Genomic DNA, 25,174 nt, shown 5'->3' on the forward strand with positions numbered 1-25,174 from the left:
AGTACAATTTGTACAAGAAAATTAGTACAGAAAAAGGTTTCGTATGACAAATTAAAAAGAGGAAAATTTAGAAAGAATTAGCAATAAAGTTTTGCCAGTTCAACGGAAAAGATGCAATGTTTTAGAAATTGGGCCAAGAGAAGCACTGTTTAAAAGCACAACTGCAGAGAAATAACTTAAATTAATGGAAATACTTTGACAGGATTTTAAAGTTACCTTTTGAAAGTTTGAATAATTATACATTTACAAATAGTCATTGGACTTGAAAACCATGTAAAAAGTGATTGATTGTATTTTGTTTCCTGTGATGTTTAAGTATCATTCACAGGATTTAAGGGGACAGAAGGGGGGAGAGTACAGAGAGTGAATGAAATAATTCCAGCAGTCTTGTCTGAAGTCAAAGATTTTTGTATAAAAGTCATAAACAATTGTGATCATATATGATTTATTTCAGAAACTTCCATCTTGTTCCACCCCATCATCAACTCTGAAAGGCCGGACATCAACAGTTACCACTAATTCCAGCTCAGGATTCAGTTCTATGTTAACGCTAGAACCCCATGCTAACAATTTCAGGTATAACTGGCCTATCATTAGAAGTATATGTTGAATTAAGTAAAGTTTTGGAGAGAAGTACATGTATAGTGGTGTAAATATGTACATTTGTTTGTGCTTTCAGATTGCCCTCCCATATACGACAGAAGTTATGCTTGTTGTTGGATCAGCCCAATGCACGAGGAAATGACTGGAGGATGTTGGCCCAAGCACTCACAGTTGATAGGTAAAAGAAAATTAAAAAAGGAATTTTCAGTGCAAAGAGAAATAACTCATACATGAGATGCAAGAAAAATGTTTGAACTTGAATTGTCTCGCTTTTGATTACAGGAAACACATTTAAGAGTTATAACTGTTTTGCAGATATGTACAGTATTTTGCCACAAAGAGTTCCCCAACAGATCACATACTGAACCTGTGGGAAGCCAGGCATAGAGAGGAATCAGCTGTGACCGATCTTATGAACATTTTCCGTGTCATGGGGCGAATGGATGCTGCCTCAGTGATGGAGAAAGATGTGGGAGCGTGGTTATGATCCAGAGAACTGGGGGACAGCAGGCCTGTCCTTGTGATATCAGAAGTCCCAGCAATCTCCCAGAGTCTATTCAATGGTTTACGGGCAGCTGATAATGGAAATGGATCTCTCCTTAGATTCTCGACTTGCCCTCTTTTTTGTAGTGCTAGCAGCTTGTTGGCTACAGATGGTCAAGAATAGTCAATTCAGAAAGTGGAAAAAGTTGGTTCCAAACTAGATCATGTGATAAATCATGACTGCAAACAAATTATGAGATGAATTATATCTGGGATGGTAGCATAGAGGTGGACATGTTGATTTTCCTGGTGCTGTGTTTAGTCAGACAAACAGATGATATGAACAAGAAAGCAGCTGTTCTGATGCAATAAAATAAAACAATGCAAATCTCATCTGAAAATTTAAAAAGTGCTACAGCATAGAGACTAGTAATAGGACCAATGGGAAAGAACCCCTGTGTTCCCTTAAAATGTGATATTTTTTCTGCCATGATCATCATGGACATTTGAAAACATACACATGCTGACTGTGATTATTGGTTTTTGTCACACATGTGCATGAGTGAGTCGTATTGCCAAAATGTAGAAGAAAATCCATAAATGTAAAATCTGCTGATGATTAAGAATATTCAATTCAGATACACATATGCATGTTTGTGTTGCTAAGGTTGTAACATTTTAAAAAGTGGTTATTAGAAAAAGGCAACTTATGTAACTCGAAACTGAGCATGGAGATTGACATGTGTTATTTATGCATTATATGTTGAACTTTTTCTAGTCATTTAACGCCTTAAATGTGTACACTTGTTGATGTATCATTCAGCAAAATGAAGCGTTCTTTTCCACAGTAGTGAAAAACCATGTGTAGTTTACATTATGTAAAGTTTAACGACTATTGTCTTTCATTGTGATTATTTCAGATTTATTTATTCCATATTAGATTCTTTCAAATTTGTTCAAATTACATCACTCTTGTTCAGCAAATTTTGTACATCAGCGAGAGCTTTTGAAATGTGTGCTTGTTTGTAGAAATGTGCTGGAAATGAGCTTAAACAGTGCATAATTGAGTGTGTCTAATAATGTGCAATGAATGAGTGAACAGTTTGGAATTGTATGATGCAAGAAATTTGTGATGTGGTACCAGTATGTTAGGTACAGCATGAAAGGTGAAAGGTGGTTATTTTGTGCAATGGTAAATTTCAGATACAGGTTTGTATCATGATAAGCTTATAATCTTTTATGGAGTATTTCTCAAAGAGGTCACATATTTTTTGAAGGTGCTAATGTATGCAGTTTTGATTAATCAATTATAATCCAAAATCTATTGATAATTTCATTTCCAAAGACAATTCGTCATTTTATTTAAAAAATCAATATTGGAAATATGAAAAGACTGGGAAAAGTTTTTTTTTTAATGTTTCTCAATTCTAAGCTGCATTATTAACTGTAGATACAAGTTCAAATGTGAATTTCAGAAAGTTATGTTTGGAATACTATCTTATAATAAAAATAGGACAAGTTATTTCAAATTTCGATTTATCAATTCCTTTTTTTGAAACACATCTTGCTGCAATAAATGAAGTATTTTCAATGATGATGGTAAAAAGTTTCTGAAACTGTGTCATCAATTTCTCTGCAGTTGTTCAATGTCTTACTAGGATTATTGCTAAGATTTTTTTCCTCAAAAATACAATGAATTACAAAGTGTTTTGTTACCTTCTGTTCTTTGGAGCAGTTATTATTGCCAAATATGTGACTGAGACATTATTCTACTTTCATAATATTATGTATGCATTAAGAAGATTTGTAAATAATTATTATCATGTGAAAAATAAATGATTATAAACTTGTGTAGTTTTTCAAACTTTTATCTGAATTGAGTTCAGAGGAAACAGTGTATATTAAGGAGGTACTCTACATTGTCATAATGGCTGACTTCCTTTTAAAACATGGATGAAAATATAAATAATATCAGCAATATTTGTCTATTCATTTAAAAAATTATCGCCTATCTGAGTAGGTTAGCGTGTCGACTGCTGAACTGTAGATCACATGTTCGGGTCCAGCAGGGGTTTTTCATTTTTCTCAGATTGCTTTCAGCTAAAACTGTATTTTGTGACTAAATAAAGTAAATTTGAAAGTTTTCAATTTCAAAATATTGTTGTACATATCCTCTACTTTTCATCCGTATCAAATTTCTGTGGTGTAGCATACCAGCAAACATCAATAAGTCTTTCTAATTAGAAAGACAATAATCACTACATGTATTTTGGATCCGCCCTGGAACGAAACCATTAACCCCTAGGATCATGAAATTTACAATTGTGGTAAAGGACAACTTGCTCCTAAATATCTGTTTAGTTTCAATTTAGTATCAATAGCATACATGTTTTATAAATATGCACTATATATCAACATACATAAAGAGTAGTGAACGCGCACATTTTCATTAAACAGCATAATAAAAATACATAAAAACTGGTTGTTCAAAATGACAAAAGTTTCAAAACAATTATTAATTGAATACCAGAAAATCATTGTTTAAGAGAAAATACCAGCATAGGAGTTATTGCCCTTAATAACATTTTATTTCATCAATCATTCGGAAAATTTCTTTTAGTGAACATGCGCAATACCAAATAGTTCTCTTTCATTCTACACAAACTACAAATGTACATGTAGGTTGTAAAATTTCCATGTGTTCGTGGCTCTTCATGTAGTTTTAGTAAACTTTGGTGACCTACATGTATGTCCGTCGTCAATCGTGCGTTAACAATCTAACATTTTTAACTTCGTGATAACTACCATTCCAATTCTTTTCAAATTTGGTATGAATCATCTTTGGGACAAGGCTGACATAAAATTTCAGGACTCCTGGGACCTTGATGGCGGGGCAAAAAGTGACCAATTTTCAAAAATCTGTAGAATCGCACATGTGTAAGAAAAACTAAATGCAAAGTGATGTAGAGCAGGAAGGCCTCTACCAAAATTGTAAATTTAATGATCCCCGGGGTAGAGGATCTGACTACAGGGTGGGGCTAAACTTAATATATATAGTGTATATTTGTAAAACATTTATGCTATTGATACTAAATTGAAACTAAACAGATATTTAGAAGGAGTAAGTAGTCCTTTACCACAATTGTAAATTTCATGATCCTAGGGGTTAAGGGTTTCGTTCCAGGGTGGATCCAAAATACATGTAGTGATTATTGTCTTTCTAATTAGAAAGACTTATTGATGTTTACTGGTATGGTATAAAAACTAAATGCATATTTAGTAGGGATGTCAACGAATATTCGAATATTCATTCGATGAGTTGATATTCGAATAAGAAATCAAGATTCGAATATTCAGTTATAACCGTATATACTTGGACATCTAGACCTACAGAAAGCTACCTAACGATTACCGGACACCATATTATGCAAGTAGCCAGTATCCTATGTACATGTTCGATGCCAGAGAGTCACACTGCCATTAATATTGCGTGTAAAATAAAAGAAATTCTAAAAGATTTTGGTTTGTTAAGCAATATTGACGTTTGTGTGCACGATAATGCTCTAAACATGGAAAAGGCGGGTATGTTAAGCCCGGAGTAGGAGGACATATCATGTTTTGACCATACTTTACAGCTATGCATAAAACTGACCCCTGAAATACAGAATGTACGTGACCAAACTTCTTTCAAAGTGTCGTAAACTCGTTGGTCTTGCTGCTTGTTAGACGATCGATTCATCAATTGGAGCTTTAATTAAACTTCCCCTTTTATGCTTTATCTGCATCTTTAAATAGTCAATACATTTATATGAAGTACTGAATATATATTGTACAGTGTCTCCCTAAAGACGTCTAGAGGTTTAACTTTCACACCAATGCAAAACGTGTACTAAGGACAGGGCAATACATACATCAGGACTTAATATTCATTATGTACAATGTACATGACCATTTTTTACCGAATGTTCGAATATATTCGAATACTGTTATCGAATATTCGAATATGAATTATTGACAGTTTTGACATCCCTAATATTTAGGATGTACCAAAACTGTGAGTTCTGCACCCCAGGGTTTTGACTCTTGGACAGGTCAAAATTAGTCATATTGTGTTAATGTAACGTCATTTATATCATGTAAAGCCTTTCATCAGTATAGGCACTTTTGAGGGTATTTAAGTTTTAAGAACACATCTTGTTTTATATATAACTTTGATATTCAGAACAGGAATTCCCCCCCTAAATTTCGTTGCCCTTTCGACTAGTGATAATTTTAACTAATACTCAGGTGACTGATAAGGCCTGTGAACCTCTTGCTAAAATAACATTTTGTTATGGAAAAAAGAATCACCACAAATCTACACACGTCAAACATATTAAAATCAATAACTTTAAAGTAAATCAAACGCCAAAGACAGAATAAACAGAATTTTGATTCAATTCAATTCAGTTTATTTACTCAAACCAATTGGTACATGAAGTACAATTAATATATTTATAATTAGGCAATATGTCAGACGTACAATATAAATTATACAAGAGGTACAAGTAAACAGCGCTGCAGTTTCAATCAAGGGCAGAGAACTCTAATGGGAAGACATTTACGCGCCAGTTGCCATATATTAAAATATATTTCAATCTAGTTGATTGGATCTAGGGAAACCACTGATGGTTATGATTAGCAATGTCACAACACGGACTATCAAGATTGCACCAAAGGCAGTGATAGCTGAACTGCAGCCTGTGACATTCGAAGAAAATCCTAGCTTACCCAGTAATTAGGATACTGCAGAACCAACTGTTTTGATATACCTGATGACAGCTTGACCAATGAAGAATGAGATGATCTCCAAGAATGGCGATATCTTTGCATGGGGAGATGCAGACATTTGTCTCGTAAAAACTGTAAAGCAAAGGATCGAGTGGGTGGATCCTACACCTTTTAAGCAGCGATGTAGACGTAACCCCATCAATGTTCCAGGAGGTTAGGAATCACCTACAACAAAAAGTGGCGGCAGGAGTGATTAGGATGTCCAAATCGCCATTCTCCAGCAATGTAGTCCTTGTAAGAAAGAAGACCTGAGAATGTATGAGGACTACAGGCAGTTGAACAACAAGACGAAAAGAGATGCATTTTCTCTGTCCAGTATTGAGAAGAATTTGGACAATCTATCCAGACAAGACCAGCAAGGCTCTTAACTGGCCAACCCCTGCAGCACCCGAGGAGGATTTGCTGGTTATTACCGGATATATATTGCCAACTTCAGCAAGATCGCTAGACCCTTGTTACAACTCATGCCTTTAGCTACTGATAGCAAGACATCAGCCAGGAAGAAAACTTCTAAGACTTGGTAGTGGGGGCAAGATGAGGAGGAGTCGTTTAGTAAGCTGAAGGAAGCATTAGCATCCCCTCCGGTACTAGGATATGACACTACAATCTTCCCTTTGAGTTACATACAGATGCCAGTCAGAATGGATTAGGTGCTGTATTATACCAAGAAGAAGATAGACAGAAGAAAGTAATCAGTTATGCCAGCAGAGGATTAACAAATGCTGAAAAGAACTATCTAGCACTCAAATTGGAATTTCTGGCACTGAAGTGGGTAGCATGAGATAAATTTAAAGACTACTTTACAGACAGCAAGACCAAGGTGTTAACAGATAACCCACTACAGCAAACCTTGGTTAGCTGCACTTGCCAGTTACGACTTAGATATCCAGTATCGCCCAGGAAAGAACAACTCGGACGTAGATGGACCCTCCAGACAAACAGGACAGACAACCCAAGATTCTTGAACATCTATTCTAAATGAATCTATTAAAGCTTTATGTACATGTAACTGTGTGCAATTAGAAATTCCTCATGTAGAAAATTTGTGTGTTGACTCAGAAATAGTTAATCAATTAACCGATCAAGTTTCTGAACAGGTAACCTGAAAGGAAATCCAAGGAAGGGATCCAACACTCAGGAACTGGATACATCATGTGAAACTGGGAAGGAAACCCAAGCTGATCGATCTACCACTAACCCTAACTCCCTTGCACTCATCGGGAACTACCACTCTCTATTCTTGAGCAATGGAATACTCTAGCGACAAATCCAAATAGATGGGACTGACAGGAGGCAGGTGGTTGTTCCTGAAGATATAGTTACAGACATCCTGCATAAGTTACATAACAGCTTTGGACATCCAGGCCGCAATCATCTGATATCTTTGGTAAAAGATAGATTTTACTGGAACGGGATGAATAGCGACATCGAGAACTGGATTAAGAAGTGCCACATATGTCTAAGGAGGAAAGTCCCAACCAATTAGAGAGCACCACTCATGCCAGTAAGGGCGGCTTATCCAGTGGAATTAGTTTGTATGGGCTTCTTAATCCTAGAAACATCTAAAGGAGGATTTCAACAGGGGATGCTCACCCCTCCTAGGCACCTGCTCCCACCTCTGGTGTGTCCAGGGGTCCGTGTTTGCCCAACTATCTATTTTGTATTGCTTGTAGGAGTTATGAGATTGATCACTGTTCGTTATCTTCACCTTGCATCTTGATCAGCACAGATAATTTTATTAGGTTCGCACAGGCAATTCTTACCAAGAACCAAACGGCAAAGACAACAGCCGAAACTTTTACAACTATGACCAAATATGGGTTTCCAGCTAGAATCCAAAGTGATCAGGGAGCCAATTTTGATGGCAACATTATTAAGGAGCTGTGTAACATCACTGGTATGAAGAGGTCCCAAAACAACCCCTTACCATCCTATTGGTAATGGCATGTGTGAGCGCTCTAACAGGACGTTGATGGATATGCTTGGAACATTGAATCCCTCACAGACGTCCAACTGGAAGGGCCATGTACCATCATTTTTACACGCCTACAACAGTACCTGACATGAGAGTAAAGGACAGTATCCATATTTCTTCATGTTTAGAAGAGAACCCAGACTGCCTGTGGACTTGGCCTGTGAGCTTGGAAAAGAAGGGAGGGAAAGGACAAAGTATGTGGAGGATTTAAAATCCAGAATGAAGACAATATACCACCTTGCTCGGAGGGCTGCTGAGAGCAAGAAAAAAACATGGTAAATTCTACGACCTGAAAGTAAGATAAGCAGATTTGCAGGAAGGGCATCGAGTCTTGGTGAAAGTTGTAGCATTTAATTGGAAGCACAATATAGCAGATAGGTGGGAGGAATATCCCTATCAGATTATGCATCATTCTAATCCGGATGTTCCAGTGTTTGTTGTTAAACGGGAGGATAGAGCAGGCAGAACATGAACTCTCCATCGGGATTTGCTTCTGCCTATCGGTTTCATAGATCCCGAAATGCTTCACACCCCCTTGAGACAAGTTCCCAAGCCCAGAACGAAGACACAACCGAAGGAGAAAAAACAAACCACAGATAAGGTAGCAGATCAGGGTGAGGAATCAGATTCTAGTGATTCTGATGAGGAATGTTTGTAAAGGTATCGGTACCTAATCCGTCAGTGACACCCCTGATAGATGGCCTACTTATCTTGTTTGAGAAGGAAGTAATTGAACTTCTTTATTCGTAAAACTTGTGTGCAAGTCGTGAGAAGAAGATTTACTAACAGTGGAATTCTGGAAAAACAATTTCTATTCTTTAAATTAAGTAAATGATGAGTTTTAACTGGTTTAAATGCGCAGAGTGATATATGTGTATAGAATTCAGTATTTTAGTAAATTATTCAATAGGTCATCATAAGAGTTTTAAGCCAGTTTCACCTTTATTTCAGAAGCTGTATAGTCCAGTTCCATAAACTGATATGTACAAATGTAGTTTACTGTAGTCATTCGTTTTTCATAATATCAATTACTTGTATATGTAATTTTTGGTTCAAAGAGTTATTTCCTTTGACGACAAAATGATGACTAATTTATATTTGTATCGTTGCATATGTTACATATTCGAGAGTGTCTTTTGTCTTTGTATTTGTTCTTATGTCTTTTTATTGTTGTTTTAAGGTTGTGTAATCGTTTCCCACTATTAAAACGAATCTACGACCTTAATCATTTTGTGGATTATCTTTACACCCAGGGTTTCAACAGTCTCGATTAAAGTCAGCATTTCGCAAATTCTATGGTCGTCAATACAACCTATCATTGGGTCAAATGCTGTCGGACGTGTTTCATACCGATTGTTAGGCCGTTCTTGGCACATTGATTATGACTACGGATAACTCCGTTTACCTGATCAGGATATAGGGCTCACAGCGGCCGGGTGTGACTGGTTGACAGGGAATGCTTACTCCTCCTAGGCACCTGATCCCACCTCTGGTGTGTCCAGTGGTCTGTGTTTGCCCAACTCTCTATTTTGTATTGCTTATAGGAGTTATGAGACTGATCACTGTTCATTATCTTCACCTTTCACCCAAGACCGATTACATTAGGAATACAAAGTAAATTTAATTTAGCGTCTACACTGTTTTAAAATGTCAATGCCGTTGATAAATTTTAAAATAAGATTAAGAAACAGTTATTTAGTGTATTCTGAATCACCCGCTTTTCATGATTCTCTGGATTTCACTTTCACGCTGTACTTTGTATAACACGTCCACACGTGTGCAACCAAACAATCAGCACCAGCAAGCTGCATATTAATCATATCCAAACAATCAGTACCAGCAGGCTACATATTAATCATATCCAAACAATCAGCACCAGCAGGCTACATATTAATCATATCCAAACAATCATCACCAGCAGGCTACATATTAATCATATTCAAACAATCGGCACCAGCAAGCTACATATTAATCATATCCAAACAATCAGCACCAACAAGCTACATATTAATTATAACCAAACAATCAGCACCAGCAAGCTACATATTAATCATATCCAAACAATCAGCACCAGCAAGCTACATATTAATCATATCCAAACAATCTGCACATCCAAACAATCAGTACCAGCAAGCTACATATTAATCATATCCAAACAATCAGCACGGCAAGCTACATATTAATCATATCCAAACAATCAGCACAGCAAGCTACATATTAATCATAACCAAACAATTAGTCAGCACCAGCAGGCTACATATTAATTATATCCAAACAATCTGCACCAGCAAGCTACATATTAATCATATCCAAACAATCAGCACCAGCAAGCTACATATTAATCATAACCAAACCATCAGAACCAGCAAGCTACATATTAATCATATCCAAACAATCTGCACCAGCAGGCTACATATTAATCATATCCAAACAATTAGTCAGCACCAGCAAGCTACATATTAATCATATCCAAACAATCTGCACATCCAAACAATCAGTACCAGCAAGCTACATATTAATAATATCCAAACAATCAGCACCAGCAAGCTACATATTAATTATAATCAAACAATCAGCACCAGCAAGCTACATATTAATCATATCCAAACAATCAGCACCAGCAAGCTACATGTTAATCATATCCAAACAATCTGCACATCCAAACAATCAGTACCAGCAAGCTACATATTAATCATATCCAAACCATCAGCACGGCAAGCTACATATTAATCATATCCAAACAATCAGCACAGCAAGCTACATATTAATCATAACCAAACAATTAGTCAGCACCAGCAGGCTACATATTAATTATATCCAAACCATCAGCACCAGCAGGCTACATATTAATCATATCCAAACAATCTGCACCAGCAAGCTACATATTAATCATATCCAAACAATCAGTACCAGCAAGCTACATATTAATCATAACCAAACTATCAGAACCAGCAAGCTACATATTAATCATATCCAAACAATCTGCACCAGCAGGCTACATATTAATCATATCCAAACAATTAGTCAGCACCAGCAAGCTATATATTAATCATATCCAAACAATCAGCACCAGCAAGCTACATATTAATCATATCCAAACAATCAGAACCAGCAGGCTACATATTAATCATATCCAAACAATAAAAGGGTAGATATCATGCATTGATAAATTAATTAATTCATTAACTCATTATCTATAGCAAGAAAAAAATGCTCGTGAGGCAAACACTGAATGCCATTTTTCGGAGCGTCGTTGATGGATTTAAGCATGGTATATTTGATATCGATAGGACAACAATGTTTAAGCTTCCAAGTTGGTTGTTTTTGTCAACTCCGTGCATTTTGATTTTTCACTTTAAAAACGAACACGGCACACAATGTCCTCTGGAGTGATAAGTACCTGGCGATAATTTTCATGATAAAATATGTCTTTTATAAAATTCCACCCTAGCGATTCTTGCACATAGGCGTTTTAAAATCGCCTTCCCCATAGCATTATGTAGATTTGATAACATTGTAAACATGTTTTAACATCTTAACACTTTTAATGTAAAATTGCAAACATGTGCGACTTCTGTCATGCCTGTACTTTTAGTTTTGATCATCCGGGTTATTAAAAAACAATCGTAGCCAATGAAATCTCTTGATCTATATTGATGTCAAGCAAAGGATTATATTTTTGTACGGAGGCCCATAAGTGCAAATTTTCATTAATCCTCTCTAAAGACAAATAAAATACGAATCTGTTACAATCGCAGTTAATATTGCTTGCATAAATATATCCTTATATACACGTCAGAAGAAAGTCTCTATAGGCGGAAAAGTGACCATAATACAAACTTTGAAAGAAAGAAAACCGAAACTAATGTCTTGACTGAAGGCAAACGAGTAACTCGCTCGTTTGACAAAAGAAAATACACCCTACATGAAAAGGTTGTTATTCATCATCATGACATATAAGTGTATAATTTTCTTGAGAATTGAAAAATAAGAATCCTATCAATATTTAAAATTTAAGATGATATGGCCTATAAAGTGTTAAATTCAGTTTAATCGTATAATAATTTTGTTAACAAATAACTTGCTTATAGTTCGGTCTTTGCATTCTGCAGACAGTTCCGATAAACAATTTTGATGAAAATATTTTTTATTTAAAAAGAAAAACTTGATCATACAAATGTAACAAGACAAATAAATTATTCCTATATACAAAAAAAAAAAAAAAAAAAAAAAAAAAAGAATGAAAAAAAAAACCCAAGAAAAAAAATCCAACCAAGGACAAGAGATATAGGCCTACATGTCTCTGCACTTACTAGAAACTACCAACGGTGATAAAATGGTATCGGAGTTTGCTCTGCCTAGGGTTTTTAAAATAAACTGTTTGCTTTCAAGTATTTGCAGATTTTCACTGTTGGGAGTCTGTCTTAGAGACGTTTTGAAATAATTGTTCCAATTCCCAACAATGTTTACCTGTCCTACATCCCGTGCCGAAATGATTTGCGCGGTCTGTCCGTTTGTAAGGGCGTGGTTTGAACGATCTGCATGTTTCTATGGGCGTGGCGTAATCATGCACGGAACGATTATTACATGAAACGAATTGCACGGAACGGTGAACGGTCTGCACGAAATGCTGAACGGTTTGCACGGACCGAAACGAAACGATTTGGAGGTGTAGTAGCACGATTCAGAGTCTGTACAATGGAAATTTTATTCGAAATCACGAATTTTGTGCATGATTCACTTTAAAGGTGAAAGACTTGTATATTGCGACATCTGCTGAGGTCTCGATTGTTATTAAAGCTCCGTCTGGGGCAAAGTATAACTATGCAAGCCCGTTATATATCGCTGGCCAACTCGCAGCGTGTCCTCAAAAATACGTTTTGCCTCGTTTATTCATGTGTGACGAAATAGAAATGTATACAAGTTCTAATTCAATGAAGTTTTACTTTTATCGAATCATAACGAGAAATTGGGACCGAGAATTTAATATTCCAATTGCGCTCATAATTGATTCATTATCTTCCTCTTCAACTTCCCCCTCCTCTATCCTTGAAAACAATTCTGCAACTATCGTCCTCTTTTTTCTTTTAGACCATGTACTGTAGATGTTCCCGACCCCCCCCCCCCCCCCCCCCCACACACACACATGGCACACACTTTAATCATTAAATATCGCAGAGAATGATAAAATGATGAAACTCGTATATAAAGATTTTCCATTTTAATCTCAGTATATGAAACACACGTCTAGCAAACATATTTGGCTTTCTCTGAAAGCAGCCCCTCCTCCTGTAACTTATTGATGATAGCAATCCTGATCTTTCTACCATTTCCATTGAAAAGTTTTGGTTCAGTTGTAACATCAACCCAAAGTTCGTGATTTCTGCATCCACACTTCTTTGGAAACGCCATTTCTAGAACAATAATTTAACATCACAAATTCCGTCAATGAATTCCGGAAAATTACATTTACTTTTAGTACTAGAGGGTCGCCGTACAAACATTTTAATGACTTTATGAAATGTAACGGTACTTTTACTGGTCTACGATCATCATGGTCAAAGGAGTGCTCTGAATTCAACGCAGCAAAAGCGGAACTTGACGTCCAAGTGGAAATTTTATAAAAATTAAGAACATTATTTGTTTTGTAAGGAATAAATATGAGTGATTTTACCCTCACTTACCACTTGTTCTGTGTTGTTCATCAACTCCAGCTGTAACGCTACGGAGGAAGTCTGGGAAGTTGCCTTTTATAGTCTGCAACAATGTCAGGGAAGAAGCCAAGATATCTGTGCAAACGCGACAGCCCATTGTTTTTTAATAATATTGACACGAAATAAAACCACCACCATTTGGTCAGTATATTAGGTATACCATATAGGCATTTGACCACCATATGGGACCTTAAGTACAAAATAGGGGTGTGTGCCAAATGTGATTTCTTTCTTTTGAGGAACGAATTAGACAGAAATCAATTTCTACTTGGTAATAATAATGAATGGATCATTCCGGAATTTGAAAGTTTTCATTTCGAATACCTTTTTAGGTATGTTCAGTCATGCGGTTCAATAGAACCAGTTTCAATAGAGTACGTGATTAAATCAGTTTAGGACGACACGTACAGCTGGTAGCACGCCTAAATTTTTGGAAATTTTATTATTTTTTATGCATGGTATTATACTACATGTACAATAAAGCTGCTACGTGTTGTTGCTAGTCCAATTTATGTGTTGTGTTATTTATTACTGATCTTGTATCAGGAATGAATGGATTTCAAAGTAGAAACCTGATTATGGAGACGTTTCCAACAATCTGGTAAAACTCGGGATCGACCTCGTTCTGGGCGTCCTCATGTGACGTCGCGTCGACAGGACAACCACATTAGACTTGTGCACCTGAGAAATTGTTTCCAGACAGCAAGTTTGACTGCTCGTAGCATTCCTTTACTTCGACCAATCAGTCCAAGAACTGAGCGTAATCGTCTGCGCGAGCACAACAGACCAAGACGTCCAGCGGTGCGCCCAATACTGTTTCAACGCACGTGGAAGGACCCATCTACAAACTGTCAATGGAAATATCAGCGGCGTACGCTATCGAGACGAAATTATTCAGCGCCATGTGATACCCTTGAACATGTCTAATGCAAATGTAGATCTATCACATAATGTACACCCAGTTAATAATATTCATAGACTACTGAAGCATTTGTAAAATTACAAAACCAGGCTGTACATTAGATACTGACTCGTAAGTTAGTGTATTAATGCCACCTGAATTGTACATGAAAACCAAATTCATGGCTTGACTCTGACATCGTACCTCAAAAATAGCGGCGTATACGTAGTTAAATGAATTTTTAACTCTCCAGTGTTTTGAACAAGTTCAAAATAGATACCATTCTCTACCCAGAGTTACGTGCGCTCTGTCCAAATAAAATTCTTACTGATTGATTGAATGTTGCATATGATATCGAAGAGAATAATTTTGTGAAAGTTCATACATGTGTAAAATAATTAGGGCTATTTTCTAGTTTTTGAACAGTGATTTATTTTTGAATTATTAAGGATGGGGGGAATTGAACCAAATTATCATTTGTTTATTTGATGGATTACATGATAGTTGTTCCAAACCACGGCCTTTAGATGGTGACGTAGCGACTATTATTAAATACCACACCGGCGAAAAGGTCACGTGTAAAATCCAAGAGCACGTGGCTAATGTTTATAAAACATCCCGCTCCAAAGGAATGACTAAGGTACGTCAGGTAAGGTTTCACGGACGCTGCATTTTCTTCTTTGGTGGGAATTAAATTCAAGTTGATAGTGCATTGAATCAGTTTTTAATTGCCATCTTATCTAAATCTGCTGTGTACGTACATGTATTAGTAAATCATTTCAATGCAATAAAGTTAAATATGAACCGATGTGACCTTGGTTTCTATTTTTAGATGGATATGCTTTGCCTTTATGCCGTTGGTCTTGTGACCATTGCACTACCATTATGTGTTCAGGTAAGAAATAAACAAATACTGTCACATATACTGTCATTAACCATTACCTAAGTGTAGGTCTGTGGCCTTGTGTGTGTGTGTGAGAGAGAGAGAGAGAGAGAGAGAGAGAGAGAGAGAGAGAGAGAGAGAGAGAGAGAGAGAGAGAGAGAGAGAGAGCGTAGGGCCTACTAAATACAATTTTAGTTATATTTCAGTTTCCAAAAGTAAACGTAATCAGCAACATCCACTAACTTTTAATAACAAAGTTATGAATTTTATAATTTTATATGTTAAACAATACATCTTTACCTGTTTAATGCAGGATAAGGAACCAAACCTTGTTGGATTATTATGTCACTTAAAGTTAAAATATCATGTGGAAAAATATGCTGCAATTCAAAAACATAGAATGCACAGCTTTGATAAAATGTGGAAGAGATGGGAAGATATTTTTGACTAATTTCTTTTTTATTTTTACATGTTTTTTTTTGTTATGCTTCAATACTGTACAGCAAGTGACCACAGGAGAGAATGAAATGTATGTATGATTGATTGTCCGTATGTGTCAAAAAACAAATAAATTATAAAAAAAAAAAAAAAAAAAAAAAATTCAATGGAATATATAAATTAAAAACTTCGGAGAGGGTACAACTCATGAAACGTCGACATAATCTATTTTTATTGTATATTGGGTTTTTCGCAAGACCAATATTGTATATCAACAACAACAACAAATTCTTTTCAGTGCAGACAAGTTGGATAATGTTGATAAAATAGAACCCACGGGCCTTATTGGTCACTTGAACATTGTTATAAGCACCACTAGCCGTAAGGTATATGAAATCTATAATATCTTTTTCTGTTCTGAATATCTAAGCTAAATTCTAATATTCAGCAGCAGTATTCATCAAGATTTGTTCTTTTAAAATAACACAAAGGCAGAAGTGTTCATACTGATAAATGACTTTACACAATATGATTATATTACATTAACACTATCTGACTAATTTCGATTTGCCCTGGAGTCAGAACCTGTGGGTTGCGAAATCACAATTTTGGTACACCCCTTTCTGGTTTTTCGTAAATATGCCTTCCGTTTTTAAACAGTATCAGCAAAATTAAAGAGATCTTTCAAATGATAAAGACAATAATCACTAATGGTCTATGGCCATTCTGGCTCCACCCAGGTACCAAAATCTGCTCTACCCCTAGGATAGCGAACTTAACAATTTTGATAATATAATTACCTGCTCCTTCAAAATATCCATTTAGTTTTAATTAATTCAGTATCAATAGTATTAAAGGAGACGTTATTCAAATGTTTTACACACAAACACCATATGCCAAATTTCGCCCTTCCCTGGAGTCAGAACCTCTACCCCGGGGATCATGAAATTTACAATTTTGGTATAGGCCTTACTGCTCTACGTCACTGTGCATTTAGTTTTTCTTACAGATGTGTGATTGTAGAAAAGAATTCTTTTTAATTTTCTTTTAATTTTTGGCAGTTGTTGCCCCATCCTAAGCCCCTGAAGATGCAGGAACCCCGAAATCTATTACTTATGTCCCCTTTCCCTTGTCTCAAAAATGCTTCATATCAAATTTCAAAAGAATTGGAAGGGCAGTTATGAAGAAGTTAAAAACGTTTGAAATTGTTAACGCAGAACTGACGCAGACCAATACCAGTAGGACATCTAAACAAGAGACCCATAGGTCTTATCGATCACCTGAGTATCAGTTATAAGTACCACTATCCCAAAGGGCTATGGAATCTAGAAAAAGTCTTTTCTGCGTACCGGTATTCAAGCTAAATTTTAATGTTCAGCAATAGTATGAAACAAGATGTGTACTTAAAAACTGAAATGCCCCCAAAAGTGCCTATATTGATGAAATACTTGTCATAATATAATATACATAACATTAACACGAGATGACTAATGTGGACCCGTCTTAGAGCCAAAACCCCGAAGTCAAGCCTGATATATAAATACAGAATAATCTAACCTGATATATAAAGAATAGTTTAGCCTGATATATAAATACAAAATAGTCTAGCCTGATATATAGATACAAAATAGTCTAGCATGAAACATAGATACAGAATAGTCTAGCCTGATACATAAATACAGAATAGTCTAGCCTGATATATAAGTACAGATAGTCTACATAGATACAGAATAGTATAGCCTGATATATAAATACAGATAGTCTAGCCTGATACATAGATACAGAATAGTCTAGCCTGATATATAAGTACAGATAGTCTAGCCTGATATATAAGTACAGATAATCTAGCCTGATATATAAATACAGATAGTCTAGCCTGATATCTAAATACAGAATAGTCTAGCCTGATATATAAGTACAGATAGTCTAGCCTGCTATATAAGTACAGATAGTCTAGCCTGATATATAAATACAGAATACTCTAGCCTGATATATAAATACAGATAGTCTAGCCTGATATATAAGTACAGATAGTCTAGCCTGATATATAAGTACAGATAGTCTAGCCTGATATCTAAATACAGAATAGTCTAGCCTGATATATAAATACAGAATACTCTAGCCTGATACATAGATACAGAATAGTCTAGCCTGATACATAGATACAGAATAGTCTAGCCTGATATATAAATGCAGAATAGTCTAGCCTGATATCTAAATACAGAATAGTCTAGCCTGATATCTAAATACAGATAGTCTAGCCTGATATATAAGTACAGATAATCTAGCCTGATATCTAAATACAGAATAGTCTAGCCTGATACATAGATATAGAATACTCTAGCCTGATATATAAGTACAGATAATCTAGCCTGATATATAAGTACAGATAGTCTACATAGATACAGAATAGTATAGCCTGATATCTAAATACAGAATAGTCTAGCCTGATACATAGATATAGAATACTCTAGCCTGATACATATATACAGAATACTCTAGCCTGATACATAGATACAGAATACTCTAGCCTGATACATAGATACAGAATAGTGTAGCCAGATCTGTAAATACTTGGTCTTTTATAATAATAATTTTTTTTATTGTTTGAAAATAAATACTTGGATGACGAAAAGATATATGATTTACATGTACATGAAATAACAAATGTTCAGCATTCGTCCTGACAGTCTCAATATACAAAGAATAAACTATAGATATTGTTCACATTACAGGGAAAGACATGGGTATTTGCTGTCGGTGGGAACAGACGACCTTGGAATTTCATGTAAGTGAGAAAACTTACGGTAAAATATGTTCAACATTGTATGTGTCAAGATTTTAGTATCAAGCTGGTGGAAGGGATGCTGACTTCATACCACCATTCCTACTGATAGATCTATTTTTTTTTCGCTTGTCTCACAGAGGTTTTTTGCTCCCGAAATTTGTCTATGCATGGGAAGTGTCCATCTACATGTAGTTAGTGTCCATGAGGGGTGCACTTCTTAGATAACACCGCTGTGCTACTTATTAAAATCAATTCAGTTTAGCTCTAAGTGAAATTTCAACAATGAAACTTGTTATTATACATGGCTGAGTGTATGAATTAATTTGAAATATCATATGAAACTCATACTAACAAGACCGGTCGCGGTAGCGGATTAATAGAGCGTTCGCTTCGTGACAGAGAAGGTTTTGAGTTGGAGTCCCGCTCGTATTATGGCTGCGTCAAACTTAGGACGTACATGTATAACATAGATAGTGATTGCTTTCTCGCCAAAAGCTCGGCATTTAGAGGTGAGAGTCATAGTCCTTTTGGGTATGACCTTAAAAACGGAGGTCCATGTCGCGGAAGGCTTTGGCACGTTAAAGAACCCTCACTGATATGGTCATGAGCGATAAGCATATATCTCGGCTGAGATTCGCCCTAGCTGTATATTTGGACTAACCGGCCACCACCGAACCTTCATAATTCATGTCTGGAAATTCAAATTAAACTTCAGTCGGCTCTAGCAATTAATATGCACTTAGGTGACACTGCCGTTTGCATTAAATGAGTGATTGGACAATTCTCTATCAGTTTTAACTGATGCTGCATTGCTATAGTTTTACTGTCAAATCACTTGTTTGAAGCGAACGATAGTGTCACCTAACTCCTGTAGAGCAGGAAGACCTCTACCCACCAAAATTGTAAATGTCATGATTCCCGGGCTCCAGTGCAGAGCAAAACTTGGATCTCGAACTCGATTAGAAACGATGCTGTAGGTAGGTTAAACATATGGAGCGCCACATTAACATAGACTTAAATAAATGAAGATATCTTTAATTAAATAATTGAAGATATCATTAATTCATTTGATGCGCGCAAGAATTTTATTAAATATCTAGTCAAATAATCAATGATATCTTCAAATCTGAATTATTGCGCGTATTAATTGAATAAATTATTTTGCTGTATTGATGAACACTGTAATTCAATTACTGCTTTCTAAAATGAATTGATGATATCAACAATTGAATTGGTGCGCGCTACAATTCAATAGAAGAGAACATTAATTCAATTATTCATTAATAACTGAATTATTGCTCTCTTCAATTGAATTGTAGGCGTGCAATAATTGAATTATTGCTATCTTCAATTGAATTAATGATCATTAATTCAATTGATGCTCGCAATAATTCTTTTACAGAGAGCAACTATATAATTAGAGATATTCTCAATTCAACATACCCACAATTGAATTAATGATCTCTTTTAAAATTGAATTGTTGCTCTCTTTAAAAGAATCGATGCGCGCATTAATTATGTCTCCCCTCTTTCACGGGGAGACATATTGTTTTTGTGCTTTCTGCCCGTCCGCCCGTCCGTCTTGTGAACACTTCTCCTCCTATATGGTTTATCGGATAGACTTGAAACTTTGTACAATGCTTCATTGCCATTGTAGATGTGCATATTAGTGGGACAGGAGGATCCATTATTTTCCTAAAAGATATAGTGGATCTAAGAGGGGTGGAGGATGTAAAATAGCTTGTGAACACTTCTCCTATGTGGCTTGTCGGAGTTCATAATGTCTATGTTCCTGCTCATGCTTTCTCCTCTTACCATGCAGTACATTAAGGGGAGAAGGTTTCATTTGGAGCACTTCCAATTTGGGGAGCTGGGGAGATATTTGGGTTTTTTCTCTCATAAAAACAATATCTAGCTCCTTATACAAAAACATTGTCAATAATTAAAGATAAGAGATATTCAAAGCATTTATACCGAGTTCCGAATTAAATTTTGCGAGCAATAATTCCGCCACATTGATGCGCGCAATTGATGAGAGCAATAATTGATTTGATGCACACATCAATTCAATTACTGCGCGCAATAATTGACTTGATGATATCTTCAAATAATTGTAAAAAGATTTCTTCAATTATTTGAATTTATGTTAATTTGGCACTCCATATAAACAGCCACACACACAGGACCACGCAGGTATTGACATCGAAGTGTTTAACGTTACACAGATGGCTAAATCTTAGGGTTAAATGTGGGAACGAATATTTTAATAACGCGAAGACCACCCTAAACCAAAGGTTTTCAAATTGAATTATGTGCAGTCATACTCGAATAAAATTTGAATGTTTTATCTGGTTCGTCTTTTGTAATTGTTATGGCACACACAGTTACATCTACTATATACTCCATACAAACACAGTGATGTTTATGCTAATTAAGTAAAGGAACTCTTGACTTTTCTGTATCAGAATATTTGTAAAACTTTATATTGAAGAAAACACTACTAATGCACACCAAGTGCGCTATATCAATTTGAAATTCGTGAAAAAGACTTGTTAGTTAGGAAACTAAACAGCAAGTACCAAATTACACTCCATTACCTTCAAACGCAACGGAAGCAAAGTACATTGGGAAGGAATATTTGCCAAGGGCTGTAACTCTTGTAAACTGGATTAATTATGACAAAAGTCGAACTTGATCTGTAGTAGGCACATAGCAAGTTTCATGTCAATACCTGAGAGTATAAGAGGAAAATGCTAGAAACAAATTTAATGCAAAGGACTGTATAAATAAACCGTGACAAAAGTGAAATTTGGTCTTAATAATGGTACACGGTGAGGTTCATATCAATATTACGAAATCATTACGAGAAAAGTGCGGAAACAGTTTTTTCACGCCAATTTAAAAGCTATTCTATGCCCTGTTGATTTGGGGAAAATCATCGTATCTTTTTTGGACGTTTATTTATTATATTTATTTATCTATTTATTCAAATTTTAATCAATTTATTATTCATTTATTTCATTTAAGTTTATATTGAATAGGGAAGATTTCAATGTTGATTTCCTCCGTGAATAAAAGGTTTTTGATTTTTTTGTATTGAAAGTTGTTTTGTTTTTTTGGCAACATTTCCCCCAAATATTTTGGATTATGCGACATGGCACGCAGGTCATGAAACCAACATCATACAGGGTTGTAAATACGCTTGATTAATTAAATGAAGAAACATCCTCGTATTTTCCAATATTACCTCTCCTCAAGACGCTATTTACGCAATATTATAAAGAGGCATAGCAGACCCGAGATTTGATATGGATGGAAAGTGGAGGATATGTACAATAACAACTTTCAAATTTATTTGATTTCGTTGAAAATGCAGTTTTAGAAAGTAATCTAAAAAAAAAAAGTGAAACCCCCTGCAAGACTCAAACCACCTGTAGTCGACACGTTAAACTACTGAGCTACCCAGCTAGGCAATTAGATTGAAAAGGAATTACAAGTATTATCTTAATTCATGTTTCAAAAGGAATATACAAGTATTATCTAATTCATGTTTCAAAAGGAAGGCAGTCATTATGACGATGTGTTGTTCCTCCTTAATATATATGGTGTTTTTTTTTTTAAAAGTTGAAATGATAAATAATCGCCTAACCTACTTTGGAATTTTGACACCATTTTGGGAACGTTGGGTGATTTTGCTAGGGGGGAAATGTATGAATTCAATAGTAATTTTCATGTATGAAAAACACTAGGTAAACAAATTTTAAGCAAAGGGTCATTATCAGGATATCATTAGTTAGTTACACGGTAAATCATATCTAATCCTAAAAGTATATGAAAGAAATGTAGAAAACGAAATGTTACAGATTGACTGATTGACGGACAGAGACGGGGAGTAAACCTAAGACTGCATGTTCGTATATATCCGACAAAACAATTTGATCACATGATTCCTTCGCTTTCCTCAAAGATTCAGGGGTGCTGCGAATGGTGAAGTGAAGATAGAGCGAGACTGCGAGAATGTTCGGACTTTAGAGCAATTCTATACTTCATATTGGGGAAATATTCCATACTTCATATTGGGGAAATATTCCATACTTCATATTGGGGAAATAGGTCGTAAACAAGTTATTCTGGTTGTTTTTTGAGTTCGCGACGAGATTGTCGGGTTTGACATTGCAGTGTGGAAAATGTTCAGGGATTCCTACGACAAAACAATATATGATTTTTTTGTGTAATGTAAAGTAATCTGTGCAATATGTTTTATCTATATCAGTTATGTGGTCAGTTACCCAATCAAATGGCACATTTAGTAAAGAATCAGCATAATATAAGTGTAATGAAATAATAATTTTCCCTTTTTAGTGACGATGATGGAATACTAAAAGGCGCGGATTTAGATCTGATACAGGCAGGTAAGAAAGTAAGATATAAAACACAATTTGTCATTTCAAAGTCAATTTCTGATACAATAAGCAATGTCTGTTGTATCTAAAAATTGAAAATATATTCATTCTGTTTTAGATCAAGGTTTCGCTATAAGCTGAATATTTTTTCTCTCTTACATAACGTTTCTTTCCTTTGCAATAATACAAAAAAAGGTAAATTCACACTATAAAGGATCAATTCAGTGTGAGAAAAGAAAAGACCAACAGGGGAGAACAATTTTCCGGAAAGAGTCACATCGTTATATCAAGTTTCTTTAGTTAATTTTAGTCCCCTGCCGACGAAGTCGAATGGGATTTAAGGTTTGCACTTTGTCCGTCCGTTCATCTGTCTGTCCATCAGTCCAGCAAATCATTTCCCCGCACTTTTTCTCTGTTCTTGCAGATATTTAGTTGATATTTGGTACATTGCTTTGCCATAACAAGTTACAGATCAATTTTGAATTTTTCCTAGTCTAGTCCTTGTACCTCAATAGTAGTTGATTCCCAACCATTTCTATCCTGGTTCCCAAATTTCCCCCTTTAATATACATGTAATCTACATAAAGAACTTCGAATATTGTTGCGGTCCAATAATTTTTACGACCGGTAGGGGACTATGTATTGCTATGCAATACTCTCAGAATGCTTGTTCTGTCTATTCTATTAAAGGCATTGAAAAACAATCAATTATATTTACTCCGCCCTAAATGGTTTGATATTCCACTCCATTCTATACATCCAGTCCAGAATGTGGCGATCTACTCCACATGTCTCAAACATGGATTGATGATTCATTCTATAACCTGGATAAGAATTTGATATGCACTTCCGTATCAAAATTGTGATATACACTTCATTTTTCTAAAATATGGTCTGATGATTCCATAAGTTAAGGATTTCATTTCTTGTTTACTCTGCATTCACAACGTTAAGCGTTTTGTGATCCGCTTGATTCCGTGATCAAGGGTTTTGATGATTCAGTTGATTTTGATGCTCAAATGTTTATATTATACTCCACTCCTCAGAAAATCAAGCATTTGATGGTTCACAATAGAACAGAAAATAAAATCCTTGTCTTTTCAAGATTTTTTGGTCTGGACATCTCACAGAAAAGATTTATTAATCCCTGTTATTGATGATGCTTTACTCCATCGAAATAGGGGAATTAACGTTCAAAATCCATGTACTATGAATATATAATGAATTTTGGCTTCAATGGAAACTGATTTTAAGTGCATATGACATTTGTTCCTCAGTGTGTAAAGTTGCCAACCAGAAGTGTGCTACGACTGTTGTTCCTATTGAGGCCTGTGTCAGGACGGTACGGGATAGATTTTATCCTGGAGAAGGTAAGAACATTAAAGTGTACAAACTGGAAATATCAAAGTTTCAGTTCTTGCCTCTAAATTCCATAATTAGTTGTCTTTACATTCATTATCTCATTGTGTCGTGTATTTCAAATGACAAACTTCCAGTACACGATGCAATGCAGAAGATGCTTTTTTGATTTAATGTTGAATTAGGCCCATAATGTAACGTATTTACATTAAATTCTGGGATCGTACCTGGTCAATTCCAGGGTTTGGGGTATTCAACAATGACTAATTCAAACTAATTGGTATGATTTTAGTGGATTGCCAAAATATACAAATATGTCCTAACCTTATCTAGGTTAATTATCATCAAACAGAGAATCACTATATCAATCAGAGGCAAGCAACGATAAACTGGTAGTGCTAACTTAACAAAATGTAGATCTAGAGCCCAGTCGCCCTCGGATTACCCCATATACTGTAGGACGCCTTATTCAGGACGGACAGTATATGTGGTAGCCCTTCAACCACTACACTCACTGTAGGATGCCTTATTCAGGACGGACAATGAGTACAGCCAATGCGGACGACACCAAAAACGAACTATGGCTAGCCTCTTTACTGGAGGTCAACCTCTTCGTGAAAGGCCAGACTTCTGATGGCCTTCCAAATTCACTCTCTAACTGTAAGAACAGGCGAGGAATTGTTTACTATGAATACTTGATTAGTACACATAATCTCGTCCTCTCAACTTGGCTGGGTCTTCTATCTGAATGACACTGACGACTGCGGAATCTCGGTATTTATACACAAATTAGATCA

General features: G+C 35.7%; 2 protein-coding genes across 7 annotated transcripts in view; both read left to right on the forward strand.

Annotated features, from left to right (window-relative positions):
* LOC125669614 (netrin receptor UNC5C-like) overlaps nt 1-2,936 on the forward strand; it is an 85,209-nt gene extending 82,273 nt beyond the window's left edge. For all 5 annotated transcript variants that reach the window (XM_048904267.2, XM_056162815.1, XM_048904268.2 and 2 more), the window contains 3 exons: nt 455-576; nt 680-781; nt 919-2,936. In XM_048904267.2, the coding sequence (XP_048760224.2) occupies nt 455-576; nt 680-781; nt 919-1,090 (396 nt within the window). In that variant the 3' untranslated portion in view covers nt 1,091-2,936. The remainder of the gene's footprint in view (nt 1-454; nt 577-679; nt 782-918) is intronic.
* A 12,149-nt stretch (nt 2,937-15,085) lies between these two features.
* The window catches only part of LOC125671961 (uncharacterized), a 30,723-nt gene continuing 20,634 nt past the window's right edge, over nt 15,086-25,174 (forward strand). The window contains exons 1-5 of one of the 2 annotated variants that reach the window (XM_048907965.2): nt 15,086-15,155; nt 15,339-15,401; nt 18,563-18,615; nt 22,978-23,027; nt 24,296-24,388. In XM_048907965.2, the coding sequence (XP_048763922.1) occupies nt 15,138-15,155; nt 15,339-15,401; nt 18,563-18,615; nt 22,978-23,027; nt 24,296-24,388 (277 nt within the window). In that variant the 5' untranslated portion in view covers nt 15,086-15,137. The remainder of the gene's footprint in view (nt 15,156-15,338; nt 15,402-18,562; nt 18,616-22,977; nt 23,028-24,295; nt 24,389-25,174) is intronic. The other variant, XM_048907966.2, reaches the window with a different exon arrangement.

Source organism: Ostrea edulis, chromosome 4 (assembly GCF_947568905.1).
Source record: "Ostrea edulis chromosome 4, xbOstEdul1.1, whole genome shotgun sequence".
Lineage (NCBI taxonomy): Eukaryota > Metazoa > Mollusca > Bivalvia > Ostreida > Ostreidae > Ostrea > Ostrea edulis.